The sequence below is a fragment of the Capricornis sumatraensis genome, chromosome 5, assembly GCF_032405125.1.
Source record: "Capricornis sumatraensis isolate serow.1 chromosome 5, serow.2, whole genome shotgun sequence".
NCBI lineage: Eukaryota > Metazoa > Chordata > Mammalia > Artiodactyla > Bovidae > Capricornis > Capricornis sumatraensis.
This window is the reverse complement of record NC_091073.1, coordinates 56,141,928-56,154,749: the sequence shown is the minus strand read 5'-3', so window position 1 is coordinate 56,154,749 and position 12,822 is coordinate 56,141,928. Positions and strand designations below refer to the sequence as shown.

At 36.0% G+C, this 12,822-nt stretch overlaps 1 protein-coding gene across 5 annotated transcripts in view; it reads left to right on the top strand.

The window, feature by feature from the left end:
- The window catches only part of ST7 (suppression of tumorigenicity 7), a 273,873-nt gene that overhangs the window by 163,707 nt on the left and 97,344 nt on the right, over window positions 1–12,822 (top strand). For 3 of the 5 annotated variants that reach the window (XM_068972729.1, XM_068972728.1, XM_068972727.1), the window contains exons 4-8: window positions 6,418–6,472; window positions 7,097–7,212; window positions 7,834–7,909; window positions 10,014–10,082; window positions 11,986–12,140. In XM_068972729.1, coding sequence (XP_068828830.1) covers window positions 6,418–6,472; window positions 7,097–7,212; window positions 7,834–7,909; window positions 10,014–10,082; window positions 11,986–12,140 — 471 coding nt within the window. The remainder of the gene's footprint in view (window positions 1–6,417; window positions 6,473–7,096; window positions 7,213–7,833; window positions 7,910–10,013; window positions 10,083–11,985; window positions 12,141–12,822) is intronic. The other 2 variants (XM_068972731.1, XM_068972730.1) reach the window with 1 other exon arrangement.

Sequence of the window (12,822 nt, the reverse complement as noted above, 5' to 3'; positions counted from 1 at the left end):
ATCACCATGTTTCCTGTTGTCAATTTTTGAAATTCATTACATCTAATAACACAATTAATAACCTGTGATCAGAATTATACAAAGAAAAGCTGAATATATTTATTCCTGTCTCCTCTTTGATGATTTGACATGTTCTTTTGAATAATTCAGATGGTTTACTTTCATCCTTTTTCCAAATGACCTAGCTGCACAAAACTACCTAGCCAACTAAGTCTCTAAGTGAGCACTGTCTCATGGAAATATAATGCTAACTGCGAGTGTAATTTTAGCATTTTTAATAATCATATGAAAATAATAAAAATGTACAAGTGAAATGTGTATTTTCTTTAACCAAATATGTCTAAATATTTTCATTTTAACGTGCAATCAATATAAAAATTATTAATGTCATCCAGTGTGTATTTACACTTACTCTTGCTGCCATTGCTTATTTCAGCTTAACTTATGAACTGATGATGCATAGGGATTTAAGATGTGTCCACCTTCTCCCTATCTTAAGGGAAGGGATTCTCAGGGTTTAAGAACATTCTGAATTTGGGTTTATGGGAATATCTGTTTGATAATTTGCCCTGTTCTCAAATAAGATGCCGCAAAGACAAGTTTGCAGTGTTCACCTTCTTCAAGATATTTACAAAAGTGCAGGGTGCTCCATCACATAAGAATTATCCTTGCCAAAGTCAAATTTAAATTCTTTGAGACATGTTAATAGCCTCTTGCATAGAACTGGATCTTTAGACAAACTCTGGTTATAGTCATTTGGCATACTGTCATCTCATTTGGCATAAGTCATCTCATTTTAATCTCACTTTATTTAAGATAAATGTATAACATATCTTTTTTGACCCTATGGACTGTAACCTGCCAGGCTCCTCTGTCCATGGTATTCTCCAGACAAGAACACTGGATTGGGCTGCCATTTCATTTTCCAGTGGGTTTTCCCGACCCAGGGTTTGAACCTGTATCCCTTGTGTTGGCAGGTGGATTCTCTACCACTGAGCCACTAGGGAAGCCCATATCATATCCATTTTTAGAGAAAACTTTTACTAAGAATTTAACCTGGAATTCTTAATTAAGGTTCATTACATCACTAGAGGCAGTTCAAGCACTGGTTTAATACAGGTAACAAATTAAAGAAAAGCAATGGAGATGAAGAAACTCATAGATTGTAAATATATATCCTAAGACCAGGCCTTTCAGAGCTTGCATTTCAAATATATCCGTTAGCAAAATTTCAAGTTGCTATATGTCCAGGGCCTTTAGAATTGCTCTTTGATAGCCTCAGTCAGGGGAAACTCAGTTTATACTTGCCAAAATCTATTTAAGTGTTGAAAATGATTCTCTTAGGCAATGCTTATTACATCTTTTAAAGTCTTTTGCCATTAAAAATGTGTGTTCTAGAATAGACTAGCTCTCCAGTTGACTGGTGAAAAGTCCTCAAAAACACGTTTGGCCCCTGGTAAATATTTACTTAATAAATATTTTACGGTCTTCATATTATTTGATAGAATTGATTGACTTAGATCAGAAATGACCAATCAATGAGAAATGTATGAGAGACACAGAGGTTAGCCATTTTAGCAATATTCTTGAAGAAAGTTGTACACTGTCATGAATAAAGCAGGTCAATAAAAATGATCTTGAAACTCATAATTATTTGCACCTTTTCTCATTCCATAAAAGAATTTGAAAGGGTAATATATTTGTTGAATTGAAAGCTACCTATATATTATTAATACTTTGTGCCTTTACTTCTAGTAATCTTTTCAAAATAATTATTTCAAAAAGTTATGAAAACAGTTAAAGCTTAATTATTTAAGAAAATGAATATTTTGTTACTCTTAATGATTGCTTAAGATGGACTTGTATTCACTGAGAATTCATTTCTGATATAGCAAAGCTAATAAATAAATGTTAGAAATTGACTAAGTTGAGGTTAATCTTGATTGTCATAATATATCTGATAGAATATTATTTAGAGCCCTTCTCTGTTGTACTTTGGACCTAAAATATTTTAAAGTATTATTTTCAAGTGCCTAATATTTCCCTAGGGGAGTTCCAAAACTGTTTCTCTAGTAGAAAATGTAATTGATGAAGTCACAGGATTTTTAAATATGATGTTGCAAGGTAACAGGTCTGTTGTATATTGTAGGTAATTGTTAGGCAGTCTGGATACCAGGCCTTAATCTTACTTTCTATGTCTATATTTTTAATCTTAGGAGAAAAAAGTTTGCAGAGTTAAAAAAATTGGATATAGAAAAATATTTTCTTCCACATGATGATTAAAAGCCCTATGACTTTAGAGACTTTTGGTTTTTCCAGGAATTAAGGTCTCTTTTTACTTGAGGACTGTTATCAAGGGAAAGTCTATGGTTCTCTCAGTATATTTACTCCTTTTATAAGAACTTCTTCATATGGATACCAGATAGTAGTTCAGTATCTTTTTCTTTTACCACCAATGTATAAGTGTGTCTAGGTCATAAAATGTATCCTTTTGTGGGGGGTGGGGGGTGGGGAGGGAGGGACCTAGGACTTCCTGCAAGGACTAAAGCATAATAGCCATTCTCAGTTCAGTTCAGTCGCTCAGTTGTGTCCGACTCTTTGCAACCTCATGAATTGCAGCATGCCAGGCCTCCCTGTCCATCACCATCTCCCGGAGTTCACTCAGACTCACGTCCATCGAGTCGGTGATGCCATCCAGCCATCTAATCCTCTGTTGTCCTCTTCTCCTCCTGCCTCCAATCCCTCCCAGCATCAGAATCTTTTCTAATGAGTCAACTCTTTGCATGAGGTGGCCAAAGTACTGGAGTTTCAGCTTTAGCATCATTCCTTCCAAAGAACACTCAGAACTGATCTTTAGAATGGACTGGTTGGACCTCCTTGCAGTCCAAAGGACTCTCAAGAGTCTTCTCCAACACCACAGTTCAAAAGCATCAATTCTTTGGCACTCAACTTTCTTTACAGTCCAACACTCACATTCATACATGACTACTGGAAAAACCATAGCCTTGACTAGACGGACCTTAGACGGCAAAGTAATGTCTCTGCTTTTGAATATGCTATCTAGGTTGGATTCTATTCGTGCTTAAACCCCTTAGTCCAGTGAGTAACTGGGGCGGGGGCCACATTTGGGGGGAATATGAAAAGACAGGAAATAAGTATCCACTGAGATGGAAAGTTGTGGTAGGGAATGGTGAGCAGGAAGACTGAAAAAATGATTTGAGCATGATTTTGCAAGTCTTTGAAAGTAGTAGGCATTATTTTTTATGTTCTTTATCTCTCACACAGAAATTTATTATCATCCTATGGATGAATGGAATCTTTCCTCCAGACTTCGGGAACTAAACAGGTGCTTTCCCAATATTTAGTGATTTTCTTTCTCTTGAATTGCATTCTAGCTTGTTTGGTGAGGTCTGAACATTTCAGTCAGCAGTTGTAGGTGGAGACTTCTCTGTGAGTTGGTACAGATGGAACCAGAGAGGGCATGGTTAAGTATATCAGGGACGTATTTTTAACTGTTAATGATGTTAGCAAGCCCTTGATGAGTCCCAGTCAACCTTTAGTGCTTCTAAAGAACACTAAAATTGTTGATATTGATGGATAATGCAAAATGCCTTTTGGAGGTAAAGTTTTAATTCAGATTTAAATAAGAAATTTATTTCCCAAAGATACAAGTAAGATAAGGAAGTAGACCTCATAAAGAAAAACTTTTATCCGCTGAAGACCTGAGTTTAATTTCCTGACTTAAACCTTCATATTATGATAATTTTGACATTTACAACCTTTGTCTATATCGTGAAACCATCAGAAATTTATGGGGTATGTTCCCTAGAATGATTCCAGACAAAGAGAGTTTTTGTAGTAAAGATAAAATCATGAAACATAGCAGCAAAGAAGAAATGAGTGTAGCTATAAGCTAATTTGAAGTGAAATTTTACATGTGTTCATAGTAAACCTCTAGATTGCTTATTTCTTAAAAGAAAATTGTACCTTCTCTGCACCCTCAACTTGAAGGATACAGCTCATGAAGACATTTACTTATTTCTTCATCACGTTTGTTCTCATTCAGAACATTTAACATCTGTTACAGTTGTTCAGATACTCATTTCTAAGTATTAGAAGTAGCTGAAGAAACTGCATACAGACCATATGTATGACACTAACAGTAACAATGATTTGTGTTTCTTTTAAGATCAGTACTCTTGAAGTCATAAAAACAATATTTCAAAATGTTTGCAGCACCCCCTGCTGGCTATATCTTGGCACTTCCTAAATAAAGATGGCATCTTTAAATACTGCTAAGTAAAGCTTGAATTATACACACCCGTTCTCTTTGGGGTTATTTTGATTTAGAAATAATTTAATTTCCATAAAATGCATAATAGAGTTAAAATATTAATGAAAGATAATTTTCTTTATAATTTGTCAACTGATATTTGAATAGCACTTATCCTTCCAGGCAATATCATGTCTCTGATGGAGACAAAATTTTTGCCATAACTTTTTACTGATATTTCAGATGAAATTTGTTAGGGGAGAGGCTTCTACAAATGTCCCTATTTATTGTAAATAATGTTAGAAATGACCATCATTGAATACAGATTTGTATGCCTATTTATCATATGTTAAATACAAACCTTAAAATATTCATGAAGCTTTCAGAAGGTTTAAGAAGAGCATTTGGAATCTTAAAAGACATCATCTTAGGAGGGATTGGGAGCAGTGGGGACCTCAGTGCTGTAGAAGCCATAAGTACTGAGATCATGGTTGTTTGGCTCACCAGTTGTTTCAAGCCATAATTTGAAGTACATTAGAGAATCCCAGGAATGGCAGAGCCTGGTGGGCTGCCGTCTATGGGGTCGCACAGAGTTGCACACGACTGAAGCGACTTAGCAGCAGCAGCAGCAGCAGCAGCAGTGGCCCCACTAAGGAGCTTCATGTCTGGGAAAAAAGTATTTACTTAAGGGAAGTGTAATTTTCTAATTAGTGTCATATGAAATGACAGCCATCGAATTTCAGTTTCTCAAGAACAAAATTCAATGTTAAACTAACTTAGCAAAGATCATTTCTTAAATGGCAAGTTAAGCTAAGTGACAAAAAATTTAGGACCATTGTTTCCAAACATAAAGTAAATTTTAGGTGGGATCTTGCCCTAATTTAAATATAAATTTATTTTTTTTAAATAAGGACATGACTTCCTGGTATGTGTACACCTTTCATTCGCTATTTTTAAAAAATGTATTGAGATTGCACACGGTGTTCCCGTGGTGCTTCATGTTTTCCTTCATTTTCACGCTGTATTGTAACCCATGGCTTATGCATTTGTTTCACCCACTGGGTGCTCAGTTAATGTATTCATATATTGGATGGATGGATAGGTGAATGAATGGATGGATGGATGTTGATGTAACAGGACTGAGGGTAGAGTCTTAATGAATCATTCATGGCCTTTAATGTTCTTTCAATTTCTGCAATAATTGCTCACTTTTATGTGTTTTTGTCTTTGGGTGTGTTTTTTTGGCCGACAGCACACATGGATTTTTAAATACTGTTAACTGATTTTATTTTCTAATAAAAAATTATTCATCCAAAGAAATATTAATAGCATTCTGAATCAGTAGAAAGTCTTAATCATAGACTGTTTTAAAAGAATTGCAGCTTATTAGTCACACATTTACTATAACGGTCTTAAAAAGCTAATGGTTTACTTTTCTAAGTTAAAGTCCTATGATTCTGCCTGTGGTTCTTATAAAACAAAATGTACATCTATTAGTACATGTTATCATTATGATATTAGTATGATGATTAATTACCTGTTTCTGCATAAGTAAACCATGGTAAAGTGTTTGAAAACAATTTTTTAATAACATTTCTCCCTATACTGATGGTAGATTTAGTATTAATTTTCTTACCGTTCCTTTCCGGCAGTACAAAAGCAACCTGGTGAATTATCACAAAATCAATATTAGCATAGGCCCTAATTAAGAGCCTGAGGTTCTTTGCACATTGTACTCTGGAGCTTAAATTTAGCTTGTTACATAGGTAGACATTGTAAGATATATTTTAGAGTTATAGAAAGTAGTTTTGCCTCTACCTAACATTTAGAAATAAATTTATAGAATGTATTTGGATCTCTTGAAGTGACTATGGAAGTTATGAACTAGCTGATTTTGGCATGTGCCTTGATTTGACAAATGAGGAAACTTCAGTCCCGAGAGATTAAGTGAAACTTTCCGAAGTCCTGGTGCCTGAGCTACATTTCCTGATTAACTACCCAGAGTTTTTCCACATTGCTTCCCATGTAGAAGATAGAGAATAAAATTATCTTATCAAATGGCCAGGAAGGGTGTTTTGCTGAATTAATTAGCTTGTAGTGTCTCTGAACTTATGTGTAACATTTTCACATTCTCTTTGTTGCAGAATGCAAAGTATGGCGAAATCCACTTAATTTATTTAGGGGTGCTGAATATAATCGGTAAGCATTTTGACAGCTTGGGAAATTAATGGGTCTAGTTCAGAGAGCAAAGACAGCAGTACATGTTTTTGCAGGTTCATTTAGGGGTCATTTAACAGTCTGTTTAGTGCTTCCATTTTTTGATGCTCAAATATTTTGATTTTTCTGTTTCATAAATATTTTAGCTTTGAACTTAGGATAACATACAAACCTGTTATTTTTAGAGATTTTTCTATTACAGTTATTTTTTCATTGTATGTTATAAAGTCAAAATATTTTGTAGCTTACCTGGAACATGGTTATAAAGATGCCCCAGAAGTAATGTTAGAATTTAATTTTGTAGAGTAAGTAGGCAAATCAGAATTTTTATAGCTTTGGGGAAATCTCTATGCATAATACTAATTAGGGAAGGTTTTCATTAGCTAGTGCTGCTAAGATTTTAAGACAAAAATATAGCAGAATTTTTGAACTTTTTTTCTGCTGATATACTTCCTAAAAGGAGACTAGGATGATTATTTTGTTTTTAATTTATTGGCAGTAGTACTTAGTTAATGGGTTATAGTTCAACACCTATGCAGCTTAATATTTTGTAGGTCTTGCTTTCCTCTCTCAGAAGTGTCTGATCATCTTACTTCTCTTTTACAGGTACACTTGGGTGACTGGACGAGAGCCTCTGACTTACTATGACATGAATCTCTCTGCCCAGGACCACCAGACCTTCTTTACCTGTGACTCGGACCATCTGCGTCCTGCAGATGCAAGTATGGAAAATCCTTTAGATAGTTACTGAGTGGGAGGGCTTTTTGTTTGTTTTAGAGATCAAAGTTACTGCTTTTAGAATGTCTGCTCTACAAAAACCCTGATGAATAAAATATTAAATTGGAGATTGACCAGTAAGACGCAGAAAGTTGCTACTTAAATAAAGCTTTATTGCCATGAAGTGTTATTGTAGACATGAGTCCCCTCATTATAATTGAAAATGTTATTTTTAAAACGTATACCAAAGTTGGATTTACTTACTTTAAATTTACTTTCTTTACTAAGAAATATATGAAGCCAACTAAATCCTTGGTTGAGGCAGAATGAAAGGTCATGTCTCCCAGATTAAGAAATCTTAGTTAAGTCTCTATGATTATAGACTATGGGTTAGTATATAAGATATTAGGTCTCTAGTTTTATTAGCCTAAGAAAGATTTTATATCAGCTGTTGAAGGACAATGGAATAGCAAATTAGAATGTATTTGTGTGACTTTAGAGTTTTGGGCTAACCCACTTGGTAAGTGAACTCTTCTTTTGTAATTCAAAAAAAGCTATTAATTTAGCTCTTGTACTGAATCTTCCTAGTATATATTGACTTCTTCTTCTCTCTTTTTCTAAAATAGTAATGCAGAAAGCCTGGAGAGAGAGAAACCCCCAAGCTAGGATTTCTGCTGCCCACGAAGCCTTAGAGATAAATGAGTAAGTGGGGGGAAATCTTGCTTTGCTGAATGTTTTCAGTTGCCATTATGGGATACTTAAACTAAACTATGTATTTGAACTTGAGGATTATTTGGGGGGCATAAATTTATTTTAAAAAAATTTAAAAGACATCCATGTGAAGATAGTTTTAGTCATTTTAGAGAAAAATTTAGTGGCTTTGCTATGGTCCTAAATTAAATCATTTAAGGGCTAGCCATGGAATACTATGTGGACATAAAATAAATACAGTGCTTTCATGCCTAGCACATTATGACAGGGACATTTCCCCAGACGTACAATGCTCATTTGTGCCGTCAGATTTTCTAGGTAGAACTTCTACTGGGGGGGGAACATAGTAAAAACATAAAGTGAAGAAATTACTCTTTAAAAATATTTCAAGGTCAAGACAAGGAGGAAATGATGTCCTTAGTGTTGTTAAACATTCTGTGGGTCACCAAGGAAGGCTGGAAACTCTTGTCTGGAGATCTCAGAAAATGAGAGATTCTTAAAACTGGAGTCATAAAAGCTCAGGGTTGGCAGAGGCCTTAAAGGTCATGTAGCTCAAACACCCATCTGGTGCTTGAATCACCTCAACACTCTCCCTGCCAAGTGGTCATTGTTAAACTATTTTATGATTTTTCTGAAGAAGGCTACAGAATCTTCAGAGGTCTTAGTGAAAAGATTCACTTGAGAGTTGGAAATCCTGCCAGTGTAACCTGTTGATCTATTTGGTTTCTGATTCTGTCATGCAACATATTTATTTTCCAGTTTCTTTTCATCTACAAATTTGATATGCCTATGTTCTATGTGTCATCCATGTTTCTGATAAAAGTGGCAGGACCAGGGAAAGAACCCTGTGACACTACATATAGAAGCCACCCTCTAGAGTTATGTTTTTGTAAATCATCATTCTTTGGGTTTTATTGTACAACCAATTACTAAGCCACCTAGTTTCACCGTGATTCAGGCTATATTTCTGCGTTTTGAGATACTAGTTGTAGCTATGGATCTTTAATGTGCAGTAAATCCATTAGAGTACATTAGGGTAACACAGCCTGATTTATTTATTCTTAGTGAATTTAAGCTAGCTTCCAGCATTCACTACTTTCTTTTTAAAATGCCTAGAAACTCTCCCTTTAATAATCGATTAAAATATCTTTCCAAATCAGAACCCAATTGTTCTGTAGTTTGGGAAGTCTGCCTTCTTCCCCTCTTTGAACATTTTTACTACATTTGTCATTTCATCTTCTAGTACCTCTCCACTGTTCGTGATTCCTTAACAATCCGCAGAGGGCAATTCCCTGGGCTGCCTACAAGATCTTTTGGCTTTCTGGGATTTGCCCATCCCAGTATATTAATTCATCTAGCATAGATCAGTTATGTGCTATCTTACATCTTTTAAATTCATTTTAAAGTTTAATTTCTTCTCCCTTTGTCAGTCTGACAATCATTCTTCCTGATGGAGAAACCAGGAAGAAAATAGGAGTTAGAGAGTTTTGTTTTCTCTTTATTATCTGTTGCTACTAACTATAAACTTTCCTCATTTTGACGTTGTTGTGTTGTTTGTCTTTTTTGCTTATTTATATTGTCATGGTTTTGGAGAAGTTGGGATGGTTACAGGGCCTTAAACATAATATGAATACAGGGACTAGATGGTTGTCTTTAGCATTTTTTGTTTTGCCTTTATTTTGTTTTGCGAGCTTCAGCTAATGTGAAGTTGCAGCTCTCCTGACATTCTTATAAGCTCATTTCACTCTCTTATAGTCCTTCATCACATACCCTCTTTCCATCTTTTTTTACATGTCCTTTAAAAATATGATCTTGTGAGCGACCTCTGTGTAGCCATAGTGGTTACTTGTCACCCCTCTTTTCTTCCCGAGAGGATCATTTGTGATTGGAGTTATGATTAGACATTTGGAAGCTGCCAACCCTCTTAAACCATTTGCCTTCTGCGTCTCATGCCATTGAATCATGCCTCTTTTCTTTGAATTTTTTAAGTCCACCTTACCTTCTTTTACTGTCCTAAACTCTGAAATGACATAATAACTCTCTGAATGTTCCTATCAATTTTCATTTCACCAACTATTTTTTTCTTCTTGGTCAGAATTAGGTCCAGAGTTGAAGTTCCCCTAATTGCTTCCTCTACCATCTGGGAGATAAAATTGTTACCAAAGTAAGTCAAGAACCTGCTAAGTGCCCTCCTTCTAACCACATGAGACGTACTCTAGCAGATATCTGGATGGTTGACACCCCCATCACCATACCTTCTTGCTTCTGTATGTGTACTGTGCTGTGACAAGGACACATCATCTCTGTCTTCCATTGAGCTGAGCAGCCTGTTCTGTCCCCACCAACCATTAGCACTTCTACTGCTCTTTCCTTTCTCCTTCACTCATAAACTCTTAGCATGTTTCTACCCCAGATTCATGAGTCTCCACATAGATGGATGTTTTCTTGGCCAGTAGTGCTACTCTGCCTCTCCTCCTAAGAGAGCTATTTGCAAAATAAACAAAGCCAGCAAGCTAGCCCCAACCTGTCTTGAGTTCCCAGCCCACCAACTATAATCTTATAGCTAATTCCTCTGATACTGTGTCTACCAGTCAGTATTATAATCTCAGTTTTCACTTTATAACCCTGAACCCATATTCATGTGTCAGCACCTAAAGCGTGAAGTATTGCTTCCTGATTGCCCAACCTACTTATTTTCTCCAGTGAATTACTGGGCATTTTCAACATCATAATTGTTCTCTCCAAGTCATATCTGCTGCCTTCCACAGTAATTGGTTTTACAACTTTTTTTTTCCTGGGCATTTTTCCTCCCTACCTCACCACTTTCAGTTCAAAGCCCTATTGATCAGTCCTGCCTGAAATTAGAGGGATTGGCTAAAGAATTAAAAGACCCCTCCTCAAGGCTGAGATTAATGAGTAACCCAAAATCTCATATTAGTCATGAATCCAGCCTTTGTTTCTTAGCTGGCTATTGTAGTTTATGAATAGTAGAAGTAACATTTGGTTTCCCTTTCTGTTTTTCTCTCTTGTGGTCTGATGGAGGCTCTGATAAATAGGGAAATGACCACGAGAGAGGCAGTGGAGAAAGCCAAGGGATATTATAGATCAGGACCTGTGTGGTCTGCTCTGGCCTCACCATTTCCTTATCGCATTCCCTTTCTTTGGCAGTTGAGTTGTTCTTCTACAATTTGGAAAGTTTAAATTTTCAAGAGTTCCCCTTGTTCGTTAGTTGACTATTTATCCTTTCTGACTTTCTATGTTAGAGGTTGTTGAAAGGATTAAATGAGATGATATATGTTAAGTGCCTGGTACAGTCCTTAATATATACTAAGCATCAGGTGGTAGCTATTATTGTTAAAGGTATGAAATTTAACTCTTGCTTGCTACTGAGGCTGAATCAAATTTTGAGCTCTTCTGAAATAACCTCTACCTGTAGGTTCTTCTAGGCTTCTTCTCTGACATAGGAAACCAGTGCTAACTGTAATGAGATGCTGAAGCACTGCTTGTAAAACAACTTACTTGGTTTAATGAATTTCTCATTCTGAATAAATCCTAAGACTAAAGAGAATCTGTGGGTAGTAAATAGAAGTAAACTTTCTGGTATTTCTAACTCTGAGTGTCAGAAGGAGATGTTTAACAACACCTATTACCATTGCCATCATTAGTTGACATTGTTGAGCGTATACCACATGCTGGCTACTACTGTACTGAGCACTTTTCATGCATCATCTTACTTAACCTTCATAACAATGCTGTGAACAGTAGATTCCATGTTGTTCTCCACCAGGGAGGCAGAGTAATAACTTGCCCAAAGTGACACACTAATAAGGGGCTGAGTCCATATGTAAGCTCCATGCTCCTAACACTACTCATCGTCCCTTTCAAGCTAAAACATGGACATTTCTTTTGTACCATTATTTTATGTCAACAACTGCAAGCAGGGGTGCATGAACCAGTTGGCCACTCTGCATGTTTTGGCGTAACTCCTGCCCTTCTGCATGCACTCCTACAGCTATTACAATGTCCCTGGATTTGTAATTGATGGTGGCTATTATCTGCATGGACAGGTGTGCAACTGCTTATATTCTCTTGGCTGAAGAAGAAGCAACAACCATTGCTGAAGCAGAGAAGCTGTTTAAGCAGGCCCTGAAAGCTGGAGATGGCTGTTACCGGCGTTCTCAGCAGCTGCAGCATCATGGATCCCAGTATGAAGCCCAACACAGTAAGGTTTCCTCCAGGTTGATGTACTGGGGGATCAGAATTGTAACATGATTAGTCAGAGCAAATTTTCAGGCCAGTTCAAAGTATGATTCTCCGAGTTTAGAATAAATGTAGTTTTTGGCCTTTCTTTGTTTTTATTAATTTTTCTTCTCCATAAGAGCACAGTACATAATTAAATTATAGCTCCATTATTGTTCATGTTTTCTTTTCACCCCATAGATTTTTAACTCTAGAAATAAATGATAATAACCTTTAATGGTGAACCTTTTTTCTCCTCATAATTCTTACACAGTTCTATATACCAGTTGCTTCTCTGCCCCATAATTTTAAGTCTTAGTTGGCAAATAGGACTTAAATTAGTGTTAATGCTATCAGAAGTTTATCTCATGAGTCTTCTACAGCATGGATTGAAATAGGACAGCTAAGAATTTAACAGCGATTGGTGATTGTCTCAGTATTTAGCTATTGTTTAGGAAGCACTGTTGCTGGCTTCTAGGGAGGAAGAGCCCTAAATTCCTAATTATTTATCTTTTTTATATTTAAAGTGATGACTTCCCATATTTAACACAACTCTTTAACATGTGACCTTTCATTTTAGTACACTAAACTGAGAGTCAGTGATGTTTGGGGGGAATGGTATAAAAACAAGATAACAAAGTCATTTCTGGAATTCCTTGAGCTCC